General features: G+C 37.9%; 5 protein-coding genes across 6 annotated transcripts; all 5 read right to left on the bottom strand.

The window, feature by feature from the left end:
* Window positions 1-497: 497 nt before the first annotated feature.
* Window positions 498-2,737, bottom strand: LOC106415413 (glyceraldehyde-3-phosphate dehydrogenase, cytosolic-like). Its single transcript, XM_013856115.3, has 9 exons — window positions 2,510-2,737; window positions 2,393-2,422; window positions 2,205-2,305; window positions 2,022-2,137; window positions 1,837-1,936; window positions 1,505-1,651; window positions 1,358-1,418; window positions 1,026-1,266; window positions 498-951 (listed from the first exon to the last, which is right to left on the bottom strand). Exons 1-9 carry the CDS (start codon window positions 2,511-2,513, stop codon window positions 735-737), a joined length of 1,017 nt encoding a protein of 338 aa, XP_013711569.1. The 5' UTR covers window positions 2,514-2,737; the 3' UTR covers window positions 498-734.
* A 1,558-nt stretch (window positions 2,738-4,295) lies between these two features.
* LOC106415412 (trihelix transcription factor GT-1-like) lies at window positions 4,296-6,612 on the bottom strand. Of its 2 annotated transcripts, XM_013856114.3 has the most exons (5): window positions 5,951-6,610; window positions 5,593-5,631; window positions 5,155-5,286; window positions 4,796-5,026; window positions 4,296-4,703 (listed from the first exon to the last, which is right to left on the bottom strand). In XM_013856114.3, the coding sequence occupies exons 1-5, from the start codon at window positions 6,528-6,530 to the stop codon at window positions 4,504-4,506; spliced, it is 1,182 nt and encodes a 393-aa protein (XP_013711568.1). In that variant the 5' UTR covers window positions 6,531-6,610; the 3' UTR covers window positions 4,296-4,503. The 2 variants fall into 2 exon arrangements, with proteins under 2 accessions (XP_013711568.1, XP_048621258.1); XM_048765301.1 differs by lacking the exon at window positions 5,593-5,631 and having other exon boundaries at window positions 5,951-6,612.
* Window positions 6,613-8,055: 1,443 nt separating this feature from the next.
* On the bottom strand, window positions 8,056-9,516 carry LOC106413597. The gene is made up of 2 exons (XM_048765304.1): window positions 9,102-9,516; window positions 8,056-8,970 (listed from the first exon to the last, which is right to left on the bottom strand). The coding sequence occupies exons 1-2, from the start codon at window positions 9,419-9,421 to the stop codon at window positions 8,148-8,150; spliced, it is 1,143 nt and encodes a 380-aa protein (XP_048621261.1). The 5' UTR covers window positions 9,422-9,516; the 3' UTR covers window positions 8,056-8,147.
* Window positions 9,517-12,547: 3,031 nt separating this feature from the next.
* Window positions 12,548-15,316, bottom strand: LOC106413596. The gene is made up of 2 exons (XM_048767033.1): window positions 14,974-15,316; window positions 12,548-14,035 (listed from the first exon to the last, which is right to left on the bottom strand). Exons 1-2 carry the CDS (start codon window positions 15,314-15,316, stop codon window positions 13,281-13,283), a joined length of 1,098 nt encoding a protein of 365 aa, XP_048622990.1. The 3' UTR covers window positions 12,548-13,280.
* BNAC08G40290D lies at window positions 14,846-19,650 on the bottom strand. The gene is made up of 2 exons (XM_013856917.3): window positions 18,478-19,650; window positions 14,846-17,530 (listed from the first exon to the last, which is right to left on the bottom strand). Exons 1-2 carry the CDS (start codon window positions 18,783-18,785, stop codon window positions 16,696-16,698), a joined length of 1,143 nt encoding a protein of 380 aa, XP_013712371.1. The 5' UTR covers window positions 18,786-19,650; the 3' UTR covers window positions 14,846-16,695.
* Window positions 19,651-19,707: the final 57 nt, after the last annotated feature.

The following is a 19,707-nucleotide window of genomic DNA, read 5'->3' as shown; positions in this document are numbered from 1 at the left end:
TTGTGGGAAACCGGATGGAAATAAATGTTCACACAGCTTGCTCTCGATATCATCCAAAGGAAGGGTTGGGTCATGTCCGGTAAAACTCAATCCAATATTGCAGGAGATAATATTATCAACATGACAAGAACAACACACATACAAATAAATTTACTTCTGGAAAAAAAAAAAAATTTACGTGCGTTGAAGCCACCATTCTGGTCCTTCTTTCATAGGATTAACTACAGTGCCACTATATTGTGCACTCACGTTAGCAGTTAGCCTGTCATGTATTAGTTCTCGAGATATCTTTAAGACATTTTACCTGTTTCTTGGGAGTAAACTTCTTGTCTTTCACAACTTGAGAAGAGAAATGATAGTTTTTGAGAAAACGGTTAACTGAAATTATCGCGTCGCGTCTTTTTAATCAGAAATAATAGAGAAGCGTACCATACTAACATAAGTATGTAATCGTTCATTCAGTTGATTCATACTTATGTTAGCATTGTTTTAAATCATTTTACAGATGAATTTATTGTTTGATTCATTGGATATGAGAAGAGAGAAGAACTCTTCGTTTTGCAAACACATGGAATTGAAAACATTTAGAGTAACTCATTATATCAAAGGCCAAACAAAAGGCTTTCAGTAAAAAAACACACGGTCTACAAACTTACCACCATCATGGCCAGATAAAACTTTATTCGAATCATTATATCATTTGAGATCCAGGTCATCTTTTCTCTTACAGCTCTTTAGGCTTTGGACATGTGGATGATCAAGTCGACCACACGGGTACTGTAACCCCATTCGTTATCGTACCACGACACAAGTTTCACGAAGTTGTCACTCAATGCAATTCCAGCCTTTGCGTCAAAAATGCTCGACCTGCTGTCACCAACGAAGTCAGTTGAGACAACATCATCCTCTGTGTAACCAAGGATTCCTTTTAGCTTTCCCTCAGATTCCTCCCTGTATTGGTAACAATCCAATCAGTTAAAGAGTTAATCTTACAAAAGAGTGAACTGGAACCGAAGAAAGGTTACTTGATAGCCTTCTTGATATCGTCGTAGGTTGCGGCTTTCTCGAGTCTAACCGTGAGGTCAACAACTGAGACATCAACGGTGGGAACACGGAAGGACATTCCTGTCAACTTTCCGTTGAGCTGTGGAAGCACTTTTCCGACAGCTTTGGCAGCTCCGGTACTGCTGGGAATGATGTTGAAGGAAGCGGCTCTTCCACCTCTCCAGTCCTTCATTGACGGACCGTCAACTGTCTTCTGAGTAGCTGAAATCACACAAACAAACATACAATGCAACTATAATTTCAGTAAAAAGCATTCAGGAATCAATGTAATCAAAATGAAATGTATATATACCAGTAATAGAGTGAACGGTAGTCATGAGTCCCTCAACAATTCCAAACCTGTCGTTGATAACCTGCATACACAGATCACAGATGTCATCAATACAAGCGAGGCACGTACGGTTCATTTTGAAATTCAGGAGGCAGAACAAATAGAGACCTTAGCAAGGGGAGCAAGGCAGTTAGTGGTGCAACTAGCGTTGGAGACAATATTAAGGTCGGACTTGTACTCGTGCTCGTTGACACCAACAACAAACATGGGAGCGTCCTTGCTTGGGGCAGAGATAACAACCTTCTTGGCACCACCCTAAAACACCAAATCAATTCATTCAGTTAAAAGATTGTCATCGAATAAGTATGCATACATGTTAAGTTGCAATATTTACTAATACTCTTGCAAGAGCTAAATGAATAATCCTAGAATCCAACTAGCTATATGCATACTAGTACACATAATGCCATGTAACATCAAAAGAAGATGAAAAGCAGAACCTTCAAGTGAGCAGCAGCTTTGTCCTTGTCGGTGAAGACACCAGTAGACTCAACAACAAAGTCAGCTCCAGCCTCACCCCATGGGATATCCTCAGGGTTCCTTGGGATGTTAAAAAATACCACAAATTATAATTTCATAACTTAAGGAGAGACACAAAGATCAACGTCGATTTATGTATGTATACCTGATGCCAAAAACAGTGACTGGCTTCTCACCGAAGAGAAGGGTCTTCTCATCCTTCAACTTGAGTTCATTGTGCTTCCACTGCCCGTGAACACTGTCATACTTAAACATGTACGTCTGCAACACAACATATTCAATTTTACAACGTCACACATAATCAGCACATCAATAAAGAAACTCTGACCATGTACTCGGTGGTGATGAAGGGATCGTTAACAGCGACGAGCTCAACATCGTTCCTCTGAAGGATCACTCTCGCCACCAAACGCCCGATTCTTCCGAAACCTTCACCAAACCACCACCATCAACCTCAGATCCCCGCAGAACTAAAACTACGATTAAAAAAGATTCTTGATAGAAATAAATACTCACCGTTGATTCCGATCCTAATCTTCTTGTCAGCTACACAAACAAACAAACAAGAGACATATCAAAACGACGAAGCTAGAGATCGAGGAAACGCAGATCAACAAGAGCGACGAAATTCACCCATTTCAGAGATTGGAGATGACGATGAGAACGAGAGAGCAAGGTCGAGCGTGAAGAATATAGTTAGTGAGTGAGAGAGTTTGGTGTGGCTTTAGGGTTCTATAAAGCGATCGAGATTTTGATCGTGTGGCTGAGATTTGTTGTTTCGAAGAAGGTTACGGACGAGGTTGTTCATTACTTTTAAGATTATTTACCCTTTTTGCCACTGTTTTGGCCAGCGGTTTATGGCAGGTTTAAGAACTAACTGGGGAAACTAACTACTTTCGAGGATTTAAAGCTTAATTATAAGAATATTTTTTCTGTACAAAGATTTTTTTATAATTTGGTGTTCTATATTTATCAAATCGACTTCATATTGAGACACATACGTGCTCCACTTTGAGAGCTTTGTTTGAACGTGAAATGCGTTATACAAACATTCCGGCGGTAACTGGTGAATCAAAAATGGAATAGAATAAGAGGAATTGAATGCAGTAGAAAAATGGAATAGATCCATTCTATTTATTTCTTGATAAAATTGTTATGGAATTGTTTCTTTTGTATTTGGTTTTTTTTTTTTGAATTGATGGAATGAGAGCATTCTATTCTATTTATGGTAACATGTAATTTTTTTTATGAAATTAATGGAATTGATATTTGAAAGTATTCCATTCAAAAAATAGGTAATCCAGTGGCTTTTGCCAATAGTCTCCTTCTTCTAATCCTAACTTTCTCATTTGATTTTTCTTTTATTTATGTGTTAGTGGAAAGCATATAAAACTATTTAATAGCGTATTCATATGGATCCATGTACATCCTGTGAATAACTTAAATTATCAGCGGTCAACGGTTTATCATTTATCTAGAATGTTAAGATCTCACTATTATGGCATGCAATTATGTAGTTGGACACACGTATGATACAACACCATCAAGTGAGTTTTTTTTCTTTTTTGCAAAAAAAATTTCTATTGAATGCGAGAGCTTACGGATCATACAACAGTTTTGCTAGCTTATTTTTAGCTTCTAGGGTAATAACCAAAACAGATGAGGCAAGCATAAAGGCAAAAAGAGCCTAAAAACCACTTAGAATTAGCTTAACCCAAGTACCCAACTGGCTCAAAGTTTAGTAGTTGAATTAGCATGTTAAATTAGTATGTGAGGGCATTAAATATCAATATATCTGTGAAATATTCAATCTAAAAATCTTTAATACTGATGGTTTTATTGTACCATAACTCGTCAAGTGTATGTTACGTAATAAGCGTGACAATTCCTTAAATTGTTGATTATTTTGAGTTATTTTGTGGACTTTTCATATGTTTTTTTCTAAAATCCATATCATTGTCCGTCTCTTATCCATTTATCTTGAAGTGTTCACAATGTTCTGTGTAATCCTAAAGATGGAAAAGAACAAAAAATATATCACTATCAAGGTATATGTTGACATTCGATTCTTAAAGAACGTAAAAAGATAGATGCAATTATTGATGCAAACCTACATGACAAGAAAATGATTGATGCAAACTTTAACAAATGTAATCTTATCCATGTAAACCTGCTTAGAATTACCAATCTTAGTCCAGCTTGGTCTTATGGTTTATGTATTCACTAATCATTTCAATTAACTCACCACATATGCAAAGATCTGCATAGGTTATACTCTTTTGTTTGCTTTGAATTTTGACTAAATATTGGAACTGCGCAACTTTGGATTTAAGAAATTATTAAGGTCAGAACTGATACATTCAAACTGAAATTGGAGTTACAGTCTTTTATGATCCTTCCAAAGTGTAACATACAAAAAAATACAATTTGAGGTCTTATTGGCATGCAAGTTGAATCCAAGTTGATATGTTGTTACATTTGAAGAAGTACATTTTTTGTTCTTCTCAGTAGGTAGGAAACAAAAAAGCGGAAATGTACAAAGGGAGTGTGAAAACATTTATTCACATGATACAGTTTTTGTGATTAGATTATCTGTTGATGGTTTAAGACGAGAAGTTCACATTCTCTCATCTCACTCCTCGGTACACAGCACCTGGTTGAAGATCATCCATGTTGTCTATGTTCCTAAAACCATCAAATTGCAGACATGTCCATCCCCGTCTAGCTAGAAAATCACGGTAATCTTCTTCCGTGTAGAAGACTTTCTCTTCTGTATGGACTGGTAACTGGTTGGATTCATCATAATGGCAAACTCTAATAGCTAGTCCTGTACAATAGGTTTTGGATATTGGCAACTCAGTAAACCGTATTTGGAGTAGAAACATGCTGTTCAACAGATAGGAGTGTGGTGAATCTTACCATCATCTACATGAAGTAGATAGTTCCCTAAGGGCATGTCTCGGTCAAGACAACGAACAACCTGGTCTTCATCCTCTAACCAAAAAGCCCGTCGTGTTCTTAACCCAAAAGCGGATCTGATAGTGTCTTTGATTGCTTCAGTGCTACCATCAACGCCGATTCTTCTTGTATAGTCGCCAAATTTAACAGTTATGACCCTCCCACCAAAAGGCTGACCATGAGAATCGCCACCTGTTTGTATAACATAAATAAAAAAGCTCTAATTAATTACAAGAGACAAGACATAATCAGCAAGCAACCTCAAAACTGTTTGAAACATGAACAAAAAGATAGTTATAAGCTTTTTTTCTCAGACTTGCCGTTTCCAGGAGTCTCTCTCCAATTCCAAGGAGGAACTCCATTTGCTGCAACAACATCAACTGTAGCGATCGCAAGAGGATGACCATCATGGTCAAGACGCCTTTCAAGGTTTAACGCTGGCCTTCCATTAGCTAAAACATAGATTTAAAAAAAAAAAAAAAAAACTTATCAAAACACATACACATGACATCCTCTAGAAACCAAACTAAACCAACCAACAGAGAAACTATATATTAATCCCACGGCACATTCTGTTCCAATCACAGAGAAATAATTTCCTCTTGCACATGCAACTCTTTGTTTCCAATCCTAAATGCTCACAGAGCAAGTTAATACCGATTGCTCACTAGAACTTTTCAAGAGGCAATGTGCATTCTCTTTGTAATATAGCAATATATATATAATTAACACACAAAGGTCAATGATAAGATGAGTACCTTCAACAGATCCAAAAGAAATGCTCGGATCATCAAAACCTACGATGAAAGATAAAAGGTTGCCACTTTAAACAAAAGAAACTTAAACCAAGTACCAAAAACATCATCTTCTAACAAAATCAACGAGGCTATATTAAGAAACATACTCTCAAAAATAGCACTCCAACTAGTACCATCTCAGCCTAAAACATTACCCAAACTCTACCACCTATCTTATCAACATAAACACTAATCACATCTGCATTTCCTCAAAACAAATCAAGAAACTGAGCATTCCTAAGTTAAGCACCAGAAGTATCATCATCTTCTTAATTAAGAAACAGAGCATCCCTAATCTTTAGACAATCAAAGCTTATACCTTTGTCAGTAAACTGCATAAAGGAATCAACTTTAGCAGTGGGCGTTGCATTAGGGCTCTTGCTGTACTGTCCCGTCGCCGTCACTTTCTTGCTCCTCTCCCTAAGAATCTCTTCAATCTCCTTGTAATACGACATCTTCGCCGATCTATTCCCTCTGTCACGATGCTTAGCCTTCTTGAACTCCTTCAACAGATTCCTCCATTTGTCGGTACACATGGTCGGAGACCGATCGAAGCCTTTCTCCCGCATCTTGGCGGAGATCTGCTCCCAGAGATGCTTGTTGGACTTGGAGGTGTTGAAGAGTCCGTCCATGCCTCGGCGGAACATGATCAGGGAGCGTGTCTCGTCTTGGACCCACGTCTCCGCTCGTTTCTTGGGAGCTTTCACTTCGTGGTCCTCGCCGCTGCTTTCTCCGAGGAGAATCTGCTGCGGCTGGAGATGGTGATGGTGGTTGTGGTGGGGATGTAGATCTCTTCCTGGTGCGTTGGTGGGGACGTCGATGATCATGTTGTCGCGTGCGGTGGTGGTGTTATCGTCTTTGTAGAAATCGATAGGACGGGGCTTGTCGGAAACGAACATTGCTGTCTTATCGGAGCACTGAGATAGATGTGGCGACCGCAGCAATTTTTCGGTTTTTAATGTATTTAATTTGGGGGGTTTTTTAGTCTATTACAAAATTAGTGATATTTATTGTAGAAGATGCCAATTATTTAAAGTATTAATAAATATCCAAATTCGAATCTAGTCCACTTCTTAGAAAGTTGAATATGTGTAAATGAAATCTTTTTTTTTTTTTTTTTTCTTTTTGCCATCTGAAATTTCCATTTATCTTAAAAGTATCACAGCAAAAAAATACAACACCATAAGGGTCTAAGCCCAAAACACAAGGGCAATTAAGCTCAAAAAAAAAGATCCGATCGGCGCCATACGTTACCACGCATCGGGAAATTCACTTGGACGTACACGTGTTGAGACCTCGCCATCAAGGGACATCACTAGGTCACCACATCTTGACTCAAACTACGAGTCATCACCGGAGAAAAACGAAACGAACACGTGTTTCACCGGAATACACCGTAACCACCGTACACCGAACCCATCGAACCACCAAACGGATGAAGAAAAACCAGAGACTACAACATCTCCCCCTTCATCGCTTTAGCACATCATCGGAGAGTTTCATCGCCTGTCGAGATCTCATCCGATTATCAAGCCATCAAACGTGAAGACAAGAGAACATTCACCAAGCACCCATTCAAAGGAAACACCGCGACCAATCTCTCCAAACTGAAAGACATCGACGGATCCTAATCATCAACCACCGGGGCTTTCGAGAAACAGAACCACAAGCAAAGAAACCCACTAGCTTCAAGCATACACAACGATGCCTAAGCTCCACCAACAGAGATCGTCATCGACCCAGTCGAGATCTCCTCCGACTCCCAGAGAATCAAAGCTATAGACCCATCGATCGCATCACAAAGGAAAATAAATTTCTATTGTCGGCGGCGCAGAGCTTCGGAAGCCTCTACTTCTCCGAGATCAAAAGCCGACGACGACGAAGCTGAAATAGCCTCCGCCTCCCGGAATCAAAACACCCTGGTAGAGCACCAGAGAAAGCTTCGTCTCATCTCATCTCCGTTAAGAAACGAAGAGAGAAAAAGGAGAAGTCTCGGGCTCCGCCTCCAACAGTCTATGTGTAAATGAAATCTATTTATCGTGTTAATTTAAAAAAAACAAAACTAATGATTTATATTTAATTTTATTTAAATTTATAAGGTTTTTGTTTGTCTAGAGACGTAACTATATAAAAACCAAAGACTAGCTTTCAAATAAGGAAAAAGGAAGACAACAACAAACCAGGCATATGATACAATAAAACCGTGGGGCATAGGACTCTGAGCATTTCTCTCGCATCATAATGTAACATCAATCCTTGTTTACTACATTGGAGAGAAGTTTTATTTTTGTATTTTCGTTTTTACTACATTGGAGAGAAGTTTCAGTTTCATCTTCTTTGAATAGATGCAAAATGTAATATCATTCCTTGTTTTTCCTTCTTTATATATGATATTGTTTGTTGAAGCTTGTACTGGATTCTTGATGGTGACATTGTTACTATCTGTTTATTATTTGATTCATATAAATCTGGAAATAAACATGTACCAACACAAAATATGAAATAAAAGAAGCTGTTCATGATTCCCACTTGCTCTTCAACTTATCAGCATGCTTAAACTCAAATGTCAAGACCACACTTTCATCCATCCTCCTCAAGACAAAGCTCTCCACCAACACATAACATTTATAGCTCTTCCAACTCGAACCGCCTCCATCAAATATGTCTGTTCTTTCAACCACGGCTCTGCTCTTCCACCCGAACCTCTCCTCTTCCCATTTCATCCTCTCAGTGACAACCGACCTCAAACCAACACTCTTGTTTGCAAACCCAAACCAAACAACCCCATTTTCATCCACCCTTATTGTCTCTTTTCCGATAACTTGTCCCTCAAGCTTCACAACTTCTGGCTCAACTTCCACATTTACCAAAACCTCGCGGTTTTCTTTGTAAGCGTTTTCACAAGAGTAAACCTCCTCCCATTTTTGGTAAAGAGTCATGCTGTAATAAGTCGTGCTCTTAAGCTGATCCTTTGCGTCTCCATCCTTCACGAATATGAAAGGTACGTACCAGTTCCCCACCGCAACGCTTCTGTTCAGATCACTAGGAAGCTCGGAACGAAGCTTAGCGTTAATCCCTTTTGCATCATCTCTAAGACCATAGTCTTCGGATGTCGAGTACTCAACGGTCCAACCTTTTCTCTTAAGAAACTCTGGTGGTACACCGTCGGGAGCAACGGATGTTGCAAAGTAATATCGAGACAAAGATTTTCGTTGATGGATCTCGAATTGTTGGTATATGTCATAAGGATCTGCTCCTTGTGGTTTAGCTTCAGGAATACGGGTGAAACAAAAGCAGCAAGGGACTCTGTCTTCCTCTTTCGCATTAGCCGAAGCTTCTCTGTACCAAAAAGTTGTGAATAATTTTATATGGTATTTGTAAGGTATAAGCTCAAAACATTAGACATATCCATCTAAGTTTCTGTTCACACTTGAGATTTTTAATGGCCTAGTAACGGTTAGAAGACATACCCTGAGTGTTTCCCGCTTCTTTTAATGGCGTAGTAACGGTTAGAAGACAACGGCTGGTCAAGAACCGGAATGAAAACGACAGGATCCTGATAAACGATGGTCGTGTTATTAGCTGCGATGATGTAGTTCACAGTCAGCTTTGCGTTCTGTGGGAACGGTAAGCCTTTGAGTTCAGACCCGTAGCAAGATCCGAAGCAACAAGTTGGCTTTGACTCTTCATCTTGAATTATAAGTACACCGGAGTTCGGACCTTCCGGCAATGGTTGCTTTAACTCCGATCTGTTTCTTTGATATTCCGACAAACGCCTTGTAACATACATGTTTGGTTTTAGCTGGTGAATGATTAGCTAATTTTTAATGGTTTTGCGATTCGTATAACTTGTGATTGGATCTATTTATATAGAGAATGATAAGAAGAAATATAAAATTATTAATAACCAGTAAATAAATAACAGATTTAGATAACGTTTTACGCGGTACTGTCTAAAGACTTTTCCAAGCAAGATCTTGAACTTAGAAGGAGACAGAAGTCCTTTTCTAGCTGTTTTTGTCACGTCACATCGTCTTTGAATTTGTGTATAAAATCAAATTTTATCAAACTTTGAATTCAACAGGTATGACCTATACGATCGAATCTATTCACGTGGCCAATCTTCAAACGGTTGGCGTGGGGATTGTAAGAACAGAGCTTGTGTGATGGTAACGGCTTTTGATGCAGATTGCAAATAGACTTCTTGATATTAATAATAAAAAAAAAATGAATGACAAACTCAATTACAATTTCTCTTCCAACTTATAAACACGTCGAAGCTTGTATGTCAAGGTTTTTAAATGGCAAAATGCACGTTACCAGCAAGTTCAAGAAAGATTAAATGTTTTTTATATGAGTTTAAGTTGGATATAAAAATAGAGGGTTTACAAAAGTTGTTGAAATGATGATTACAAAAGGTGTAGCTTCAAAATATTAAAATTTGATAAAATAAGGAAGTGGTAGGAAGAAGAAAAATTCAAACAAAGGAAACTCTAAACTGTATCAGCTTATTACAAATGAAAATAAATAAAAACATTACCAACACACAAGAAAGCTCTCAAGATTCCCACTTGGCATTCAACTTATTAGCATGTCTAAACTCATATGTCACAAGTACACTCTCATCATGTTGATATGCCTTGAATCTGGATGTTATATCTAGGCGATGGATGTTACATCACGTACATTATACCGACTCGGTTACATCAAGAGCGTTGCATCAAGTTATTAAGGATGTTACATCTGATCGTGGGCTTAAGCCCATGAATCCGTTTAGTCTAGGGTTTTAGATGCGAGATGTTACTATATATATCTTGTACTCGAAGTAACCATGAACTTGCACTCTGTAAGCTCAATATTGCCTCCAATAATAAGATCTTTCTTTGCCCGTGGACGTAGCCCTAGGGGTGAACCACGTTAAATATCTGTGTCGTAGTTACATCGCTTTTATTCATCTGTTTCCGCATCTGTTCCTTCTCACATCCGTTACAACAAACTGATATCAGAGCTTCAGGTTGTGATCTAGTGAGAAGATGTCTGGAATAAGAGCGAAGATCGACAAGTTTGATGGGAGAAATAGCTTCAGTCTTTCGCAGATTAAGATGCAGGCGTTGTTGAAGCAACAAGGCATCTAGGGACCATTGTCAGGGAAGAAATCTGAAGCAGCTGATTTGGAGGCTCTGGAAGAGAAAGCGTTCTCAACAATTTTGTTGTGTCTAGCAGACAAGATTATCATCGAAGTATCGGATGAGAAAACGGCTGCTAGTTTGTGGCAGAAGTTGGAGAGTTTGTACATGACAAAATCTCTGACGAATAAGCTACTTTTGAAGCAACGCCTCTTCGCCATGCGTATGCAAGAAGGTATTGAGCTTCGCGACCATCTTGACAAGCTGAATTCGATATTACTGGAGCTGTGTAACATCGATGTTAAGGTGGAGGATGAAGACGCGGCACTAATCATGTTGGTATCTCTGCCGAACTCCTTCGAGAACTTCGTGCAATCGTTCATTGTTGGCAAAGATACAGTGAAACTGGATGAAGTTAGGTTGGCGCTTCATAGTCGGGAATTGCGCCATAAGGCATCCAGCTCAGGGACAGAAAATCAAGCATCGGGGTTATTTGTCAGTGGTGTGAAGGGACATGGGAACAGAAAGACTTCGAGAGATAAGAAGCCGTTTCCAAGGGGTCCTAAAGCATCTGATATTTGCAACTATTGCAAAGAGAAGGGACATTGGAAGTCAGACTGTCTCAAGATGAAGGAGCAACGGTTTGGCTCTGTTGCAGTAGCCGAGGATGAAACCAAGTCTGACGACGACATCGCTCTTGTTGTGTACGGACACGCACACTCTTCTGATGTGTGGGTTCTTGATATGGGAGCATCCTACCATATGACACCGAGGAGAGAGTGGTTTTCAGAGTACACAGAGGTACTTGACAACAAGATTAAGATGACAAATGACTTTGTCTGCAAGATTGTTGGGATTGGCTCAATCAAGCTCATGACACATGATGGTAGATTCTGCACATTGAACAAGGTTAGGCATGTTCCATCAATGACGAAGAATTTGATATCCATGAGTCTTTTGGACAGTAGAGGGTTCAAATATTCGGGTGATGATGGAGTTCTGAATGTCTGCAAGGGTTCTGATGTGATTCTGAAGGGTTTCATGAACGATACTCTATATTTGCTGAAGGGTACTACCGTTACAGGTTCAGCAAATGTTGCATCACCAAAGATCTCAGAGGAAGATATGACTAAGCTGTGGCATATGAGGCTTGGACATATAGGTGAGCGTGGGATGCAACATCTGTCGAAGCAAGATGTGCTTCATTCTGATATTGGTTTGGAACTCTGCTCGAAAGAGTTTAAACAATTTTGTAAGGATGCAACATCTGCCAAGCATCTTATAGACAGGGGAACACCACAGCGAGATGGTGTTGCAAAATGGATAAACCAGATAATGCTAGAGAGAGCGATGTGCATGCTCTCGAGTGCTGGTTTGGAGAAGCGATTTTGGGCTGAAGCAGTTAACACGGCTTGCTACTTGATAAATCTTGTTCCCCACATAGGCATCGAGTGCAGGATACCTTCTGAGGTGTGGTCAGGTAGATCTACTGAATATTCACTTTTAAGAGTGTTTATGGGCTACGGTGATGGAATCAAAGGATGCATGGACATCTGGTCCACAAGGACATCTGGTCCGCAAGGACATCTGGCCCGTTGGGGCTTATGGTCCGCAAGGACATCTGGCTCGTTGGGGCGAACGGCCCGTTGGGGCATCTGGTCCGCATGGACATCTGGTCCGCAAGGACATCTGGCCCGTTGGGGCATCTAGTCTGCAAGGACATTTGGTCCGCAAGGATATCTGATCCGTTGGGACATCCGGCCCGTTGGGGCGTCTAGTCCGTTGGGACATCTGGTCCGTTGGGACATCCAGTCCGTTGGGATATCCGGCTGATGACGAACGTCTGGCTCTAGTTGAGCATCTGGCCGTTAAAGGGCGTCTGGTTCGTCATAGCAACACATCTGGTCCGAAGGGACATCTGAGGCAAAGAGAGCGATGGTACATTTGGCGTTGAAGAATGCATCTGGTACATTTGGCGTTAATGGTGCATCTGGCACTTGAAAGTGCATCTTGTACATCTGGCGCAGAGAAACGCATCTTGTACATCTGGCGCAGAGAAACGCATCTTGTACATCTGGCGCAGAGAAACGCATCTGGTACATCTGGCACTTGAAGGTGCATCTGGTACATCTGTTATTGAGAGGATTCAAGTCAAGGTGGAGAATTGTTGATATGCCTTGAATTTGGATGTTACATCTAGGCGATGGATGTTACATCACGTACATCATATCGACTCGGTTGCATCAAGAGCGTTGCATCAAGTTATTATGGATGTTACATCTGATCGTGGGCTTAAGCCCATGAGTCCGTTTAGTCTAGGGTTTTAGATGTGAGATGTTACTATATATATCTTGTACTCGAAGTAATCCTGAACTTGCACTCTGTAAGCTCAATATTGCCTCCAATAATAAGATTTCTCTTTGCCCGTGGACGTAGCCCTAGGGGTGAACCACGTTAAATATCCGTGTCGTAGTTACATCGCTTTTATTCATCTGTTTCCGCATCTATTCCTTCTCACGTCCGTTACAACACATCCCTTCTCTTCAACACAAAGCTCTCCACCAACACATACAATCTATAGCTCTTCCAATTCGAATCGCCACCATTGAATCTGTTGGATCTCTCAATCATTGTTTCTTGAGGATCACTCCCCCACCCAAAATTCAACTCTTCCATTTTCATCCTCTCGATAACAGCAATTTTCAAACCTAACCTCTTGTTTGCAACCTCAAACCACACAACCATATTTTCAATATCCGAACTTCCTCTCTTATCTTCTACGGTCTCGTGTCCCTCAAGCTTCACAACTAGTGGTTCCACTTGAACAGTAACTACAACCTCGCGGTTGTCTTTGTATGCGTTCTCACAACAGTAAACCTCTTCCCATCTTTGGTAAAGAGACATGGGGTAATAAGTTGCCTTAAGATGATCATTTGCGTTACTTTCGTTCACGAATATGAAAGGAACATACTTTTTCTCGAGTAACTCTGGTGGTACCCAGCCAATACCAGCGGATGTTGCAAAGTAACTTCGCGACAACGATTTTGGTGGATAGATCTCGATTTTTTGGTATATGTCATATGAATCTGAGTGTTGTGGTTCAGCTTCAGGAACATGGCGGTGGCAAAAGCAGAACGGGACTTTGTCTCTGTCTTCCTCTGTTGCATTAGCCGATGATTCTCTGCGACACAAGTTTACAAAAATAGAAATAAAAATAATTAGGTTTTTCTGTTGCCCTTTTCGCAAGTTAGGTTTTTTTTTAGCTTGGTACCATACACCTGGTTGAATTATAAAAAAAAGTTTGGTATCTTGATAATTAAAAACATGTTAATATAACCCAAAAGGTCTGAAAAGCTCAAGATTCAAGACTTACGGTATACATGCCCTCCTACGCATTTGAGATTTTAAAAATGGTTATTTATGATAGCTAGGGAAAATTTTCTAAATACTCTTTTTTTTTAATGTCTAGAGATACTAGATCTGAAAACACTTCGGTCAATTTTAAATTAACTTTACCAACCGAAATTGAACTCGTAGGACCATTTGGTTCACTATATTTATCACTCTAAAATAGAATCTCTAATGGTTCACTCTATTTATCATTCTAAAATAGAATAATTCTATAATAGAGTTGAATTATACCCTAATGATAATCTATTTTAAAGTGAAAAATAGAGTGATGAACAAAAAAAAATAACTTATTATATATATAGAGTAAATTCATTTTTACTCTATTATAGAATAGAAAAAATAGAATACCATTAAAGTTTTTTTACTTTAAACTCTATTTTAGAGTAAAAAATAAAATGGGATTGAAAATGCCTTGAATGTTTAGATTCTTACTCTCTCTCTCTGTTTCAGAAAGTTTTAGGATTTTCACACTTATTAAGAAAATATATCAGATTTTAGTTACTGATACATTATTTTTTTGTAATTAAATATTCTCCATAACTTTTAACCAATAGAATTTTAATAAACACAATTTTGTTTTTTTTAAGTTTACAATTTACAATTAATTTATACATTGAAACCGTAAAAAATGTATTTTTTAAACAATTTTTTTCTAAAACATGATTCTTTTGGAAACGGAGATGGGAGTATTCGATAGTCCAAGCGTTTTAGCCACTATGCTAATCCGATAAAATTTTCTTAATATTTCGCTATGAAAATTAGGGGTTTGTCTGTTATATCCTTGTAATAGTCACATGATTAAAACAATTAAGAAAGTTGACTTTTTCTGACTCTAAGCCATACCCTGAGTGTTTCCCGCTTCGTTTAATGGCGTAGTAGCAGTTAGAACGTAACATTAGATCAAGAACGGGGATGAAAGCGACCGGATCACGATAAGTAGTGGTCACGCTATTAACTGTGATGTTGTATTTCACAGTCAGCTTCACGTTCTGTGGAAACGGTAAGCCTTTGAGCCCAGGCGCGTAGCAAGATCCGAGGCAACATGTTGGCTTTGACTCTTTATCTTGGATTATAAGTACGCCGGAGTTTCGACCTTCCGGAGCCTTCCTGTTTGTTCGGTAGTCCGACAAAGTCCTCGTAACATACATTTTTTGTTTTTAACTTGTAAATGTTTTATGTAGGAATTCAGTGTTGTGGTTTGGGTCTATATATAATATAGAGTAGGATAATAAAAAAAAACATTTAACAGAAAATAAAGACTTAGAGAAGTTTGTCTAAAGACTTTTTCGAAGTCTTATAAAATATAGGATTTACAAAAAAAAAGGTCTTATAAAATAAACATTTTATTGAAGTTTTTTTCCAGTCAGTTCTTATGTCACATCATATCGTTTTTATAATCAGCGAATTGTTAGTATTTTATTCATTTGAAATTCAACAGAAACAACATTTTGGTTAAGCTGAATATTAGGATCGCTACATTACATATTTTTATTATATCGATCGGCTTTTTGACCGATTTAAATCACATTGCTCAAAAACCTTAGTTTTGCGTTTATCCACTTTCGAGTTCCAAAATATCAACTACACGAGGTGGCTCCAGTCAAACCATAATTCGACATTTTCCCATAGATATATTGGTAAGAAAGTGAGAAATGACAAACTCTTTAACAACAAAGTCATCTCCACAATTTAAACTATCTCCAACTAGGTTCCTTTGAAGCAGAAAGTTAGAAAAAGATTAATAAAAAAAAAGGCAGTGGACAAGAATCATGATGATCCTCACACTACAGTTGCTGAAGTACCCCATTGGATACCTTGAATCCCAGTTTGCTAAATCGAAGCCTCATAAATCAGTAATGACAATGTTAGTGGTCTAGGGTGGAATTTTAAAGATCATATGGATATTGAATCATCCGGACTACGTGTGTTCAACAGAAGAATTTCGGTTTTACACGTTGAAATAGAAAGATTACTTTGGGCAGTCTCATGTATGAGAGACATGAGAATTTTATCCATCCGCTTCGAGTCGAACTGCTCAGACCTAGTAGATATAATCACGAGCCCGATGGAATGGCCAAATTTTGCTTCAAAGATTGATACTTTCCGATGTCTATAGGATAACTTCGAGACCTTGAACCTGTATCATATTCACCGGAGTGAGAATGGTCGGACATACCAACTAGCGAAAAATGCTAAGACCATATGCTTTATTTTCTCCCACATAGATGAGTCAGAGTCAAATAGAAGTGTTCCTTGAAAGACAGTGTTGTCTCAACACAATTTGGTCTAACCAAATGGGTAGCTAATTAACAAAAAAAAATACCAATTACATTTAGTTGATAAAAGATTAATTACCAAACCCAACATAGAAAATTAGCAACCAAATTTAGATTCATAAAAATTGATATTACATGAAACATGACCTTAAGTTTATATTATTACAAAAACATGCATGAACCTTCTTCACCAAGATATTAAATCAACAGTTGCACACATGACACACAATGAAAACATAAATGAATTGAACTCAATCCCACTTGCTCTTTAACTTATCAACATGTCTAAACTCAAATGTCAACACCAAACTCCCATCCATTCTCTTCAATTCAAAGCTCTCTACCAATACATAACATTTATAACTCTGCCAAAGCATTGCATTGCCGTCAAATATCTCTGATCTCTTAATCCTAGACTTTATGTCATCAGTTTCCTTCGACCATCCAAATCTCTCCTCTTCCCATTTCATCCTCTCCACGACCATTGATCTTAAACCTATCTTCTTTCCTGCAATCTCGAACCACACAACCCCATTTTCATCCACACCTCTGGTTTCTTTTCCAATCACTTGCCCTTCAAGCTTCACCAATTCTGATTCTACTTCAACATCAACTACAACCTCTCTGTCTTGTTCGTTGTAATTAACCTTCCAACATGAGTAAACCTCTTCCCAACTTTGTCTAAGAGTCATGCTGTAATAGGTTGATCTCTTTATCTGAGCCTTTGCGTCTCTTTCTTTCACAAATATGAAAGGAACATACCATTTCCCTACCACAACGCTTGTATTAAAATCACCAGGAAGCTTTGAACGACGCATAGTGTTAATTCCCTTTGCATCATCTATTAGACCGAAGTCCTGGGAAGTTGAGTACCCAACCCTCCAGTTTTTTCTTTTAAGGAACCAGGGTGGCACCCCGTCAGGAGCAACGGATGTTGCAGAGTAATAATAAGACTTTCGTTGATGGATAGCGAATTGTTGGTATATGTCATAAGGATCTGCTTGTCGTGGCTTAGCTTCAGGGACATAGTTGAAACAAAAGCAGCATGGGACTCTGTCTTCCTCTTTGGCACTTTCCGATGCTTCTCTGCACACATTATATTAACAAAACATGTTGAGGTTTTTTGCTCACACCGTGTGTGCAAGTTAGGTCGTTTAAGGAACAAGGTAAATACTAAAATAGCAAATCACCTTGGAAAAAAAGATGAAGATGAAAATCATATGAACAAGAAAATTGTTCATCATCACTATTCCCACCTTTTTATATGGATAAAAAAATTTCATACTTTCACAAGAAAACATATTAAATATTTATCAAGAATATAATATTTTGTTATTATCAATTTTTTAATAACACTAAATCAATAATTATTTAATTAAAATTTACAATTTTCTGTGTGATAATATTAATAAAATTTAATAAAAGCATAAAAAGTTTATCTTGATCTTTTCAGAAACATTCATAGTATAAAACAAACGTTGGGTTTGACTGGTTGAAGCTGCTTTCTATTTTTTGCTCTAAGATTTAGGTTTTAAATTTTTAGCTTTGGCTTTAATTTATTTTGATGTAGAAAATTTTTCTGAGCACTAAATAAAACTCTAGAGAAAGTGTTTTCTAAAACTAACATATTTTCTATTTTAATGTTTTAGTTTTGGATTCAATTTTAAAAATAAAAGGATGATTGCTTTTAAAAATGGCTGTGAAAATTAAAAATCTGTCTACAGCTTCTGAAATAAAAGCATGATTGTTTTAAAAGATAACTCTAGAAATTAAAAATGATGTCCACACACTACCAATCATCCCTGTTGTTTGTGATTTCTAGGCTCCGGTACAAAAAATCCGTTTAAGCCGAAAAATGAATCGTATCTTAGACACTTGTGGAACAAAAAAGAAAGAAAACAGCTCAAAGAATGCCAAACTTCCATGCAGATTTGCGATAGAGTAAGATTGTTTTTTCAGTAATCTCATGTCGATCATGGATTTGTCCTTGAAAATAACATGTAAAAGGCAAGAAAGTTGTAAGATTATGTTACCCTGAATGCTTCCCACGTCTTATAATGACATAATAACAGTTTGAAGATAAGGGCTGATCGAGAACCGGGATGAACAAGACCGGGTCATGATATGAGTCATCTCCGTCACTATAGCTCACCGTCAGCTTTGCGTTCTGTGGGAACGGCAAGCCTTTTAGATCTTGACCATAGCACAACCCAAAGCAAGAGAGGGGTCTTGACTCTTCGTCTTGAATCACAAGTACTCCAGAGTTTGGACCTTCTGGTGGCCGCTGTTCCAACTCCAACGGATTCCTCTGGTACTCAGAAAGACGTCTTGTAACATACATCTTCAATTCAGAATCTACCAGGTGTCAAATCCAGGAGTTGAGATCTCGCTTTTATATAATTGCACCATGGATTGAGAGGTAAGCTAGTTGTACAAGCTTTCGTATAAAGACTTTTCAAAGGTTTTGACTTTATGGTTTATTTATACAGAGGTTTTACAAATATGTTGAGAGCTTCAAGTTACATACATTGTAGCCTGTTTATTTAATGAATAATGTAAAAACATGTTTGACCGATGCACATTCTTTGTAGGTTATCGTCCGGTATGTTAGGGACAAGCGTGTAGTTGATGTTGGTACTATTAAAATGTGAAACTATGCTTTTAGTTAATTTATTTTATTACAAAAAGTCAAATGTCAATATTCTTCATATAATCATATCTTAATACATATTTATATGATAACAGTGAAAAATGTTTCTAGAATAATTTTTCGTATTTTTCCCATGCATAAATCCAAAGCAAAAACATTATACAAAGTTCTCTACATAAACTCACCTATACTGATCAAACAAAGACAAGAATGACTAAGAAGAAGACGTCCATACTGATCCTTCGTCGTACTGATCCAACGGTACACGCAAAACAAAACAAAATATTGCCTTTAGGGTTCTTTTCAAGCTTCCTTACGCGTGATCATGTCCCCCTTAGACCATGTTCACTCTAATACTTTTCATTCTAAAATAAAATAACTTTATAATATAGTTAAATTCTATTCCAATGATTTTATATTTTAGAGTGGAAAATATAATGATAAACAAAAATAAATAAATTATTCTACAAATAGAGTAAATCTATATTTCATTTTATTATAGAGTAGAAAAAAATTGAATTGGAGATTTTTTTTATTTCTAAACTCTATTTTATAGTGAAAAATAGAGTGAGATTAGAGATGTCCTTCCCATGCGTTACTATCTAATTTCGAG

The sequence above is a fragment of the Brassica napus genome, chromosome C8, assembly GCF_020379485.1.
Source record: "Brassica napus cultivar Da-Ae chromosome C8, Da-Ae, whole genome shotgun sequence".
Lineage (NCBI taxonomy): Eukaryota > Viridiplantae > Streptophyta > Magnoliopsida > Brassicales > Brassicaceae > Brassica > Brassica napus.
The sequence above is the reverse complement of the archived record's forward strand: the minus strand, read 5'-3'. Positions and strand labels throughout refer to the sequence as shown.

Bases quoted from the DNA above. Each gene is read 5' to 3' on its own strand.
- LOC106413597 (XM_048765304.1), bottom strand. From the start codon at position 9,421: ATGTATGTTACAAGGCGTTTGTCGGAATATCAAAGAAACAGATCGGAG. The intron at 8,971-9,101 runs GTATGTCTTCTA...TTTTTGGTACAG, and splicing joins AGAAGCGGGAAACACTCAGG to AGAAGCTTCGGCTAATGCGA.
- BNAC08G40290D (XM_013856917.3), bottom strand. From the start codon at position 18,785: ATGTATGTTACAAGACGTCTTTCTGAGTACCAGAGGAATCCGTTGGAG. The intron at 17,531-18,477 runs GTAACATAATCT...TAATGTGTGCAG, and splicing joins AGACGTGGGAAGCATTCAGG to AGAAGCATCGGAAAGTGCCA.
- LOC106413596 (XM_048767033.1), bottom strand. From the start codon at position 15,316: ATGTATGTTACGAGGACTTTGTCGGACTACCGAACAAACAGGAAGGCT. The intron at 14,036-14,973 runs GTTTTAATCATG...TAATTCAACCAG, and splicing joins AAAAGTCAACTTTCTTAATT to GTGTATGGTACCAAGCTAAA.
- LOC106415412 (XM_013856114.3), bottom strand. From the start codon at position 6,530: ATGTTCGTTTCCGACAAGCCCCGTCCTATCGATTTCTACAAAGACGAT. The intron at 5,287-5,592 runs GTACTCATCTTA...TCTATGTTTTAG, and splicing joins TTCTTTTGGATCTGTTGAAG to CTAATGGAAGGCCAGCGTTA. The intron at 4,704-4,795 runs GTAAGATTCACC...CCTATTGTACAG, and splicing joins TCTACTTCATGTAGATGATG to GACTAGCTATTAGAGTTTGC.
- LOC106415413 (XM_013856115.3), bottom strand. The intron at 1,937-2,021 runs GTATACATACAT...TAACATCCCAAG, and splicing joins GTCACTGTTTTTGGCATCAG to GAACCCTGAGGATATCCCAT. The intron at 1,267-1,357 runs GTATATATACAT...GTGTGATTTCAG, and splicing joins TACCGTTCACTCTATTACTG to CTACTCAGAAGACAGTTGAC.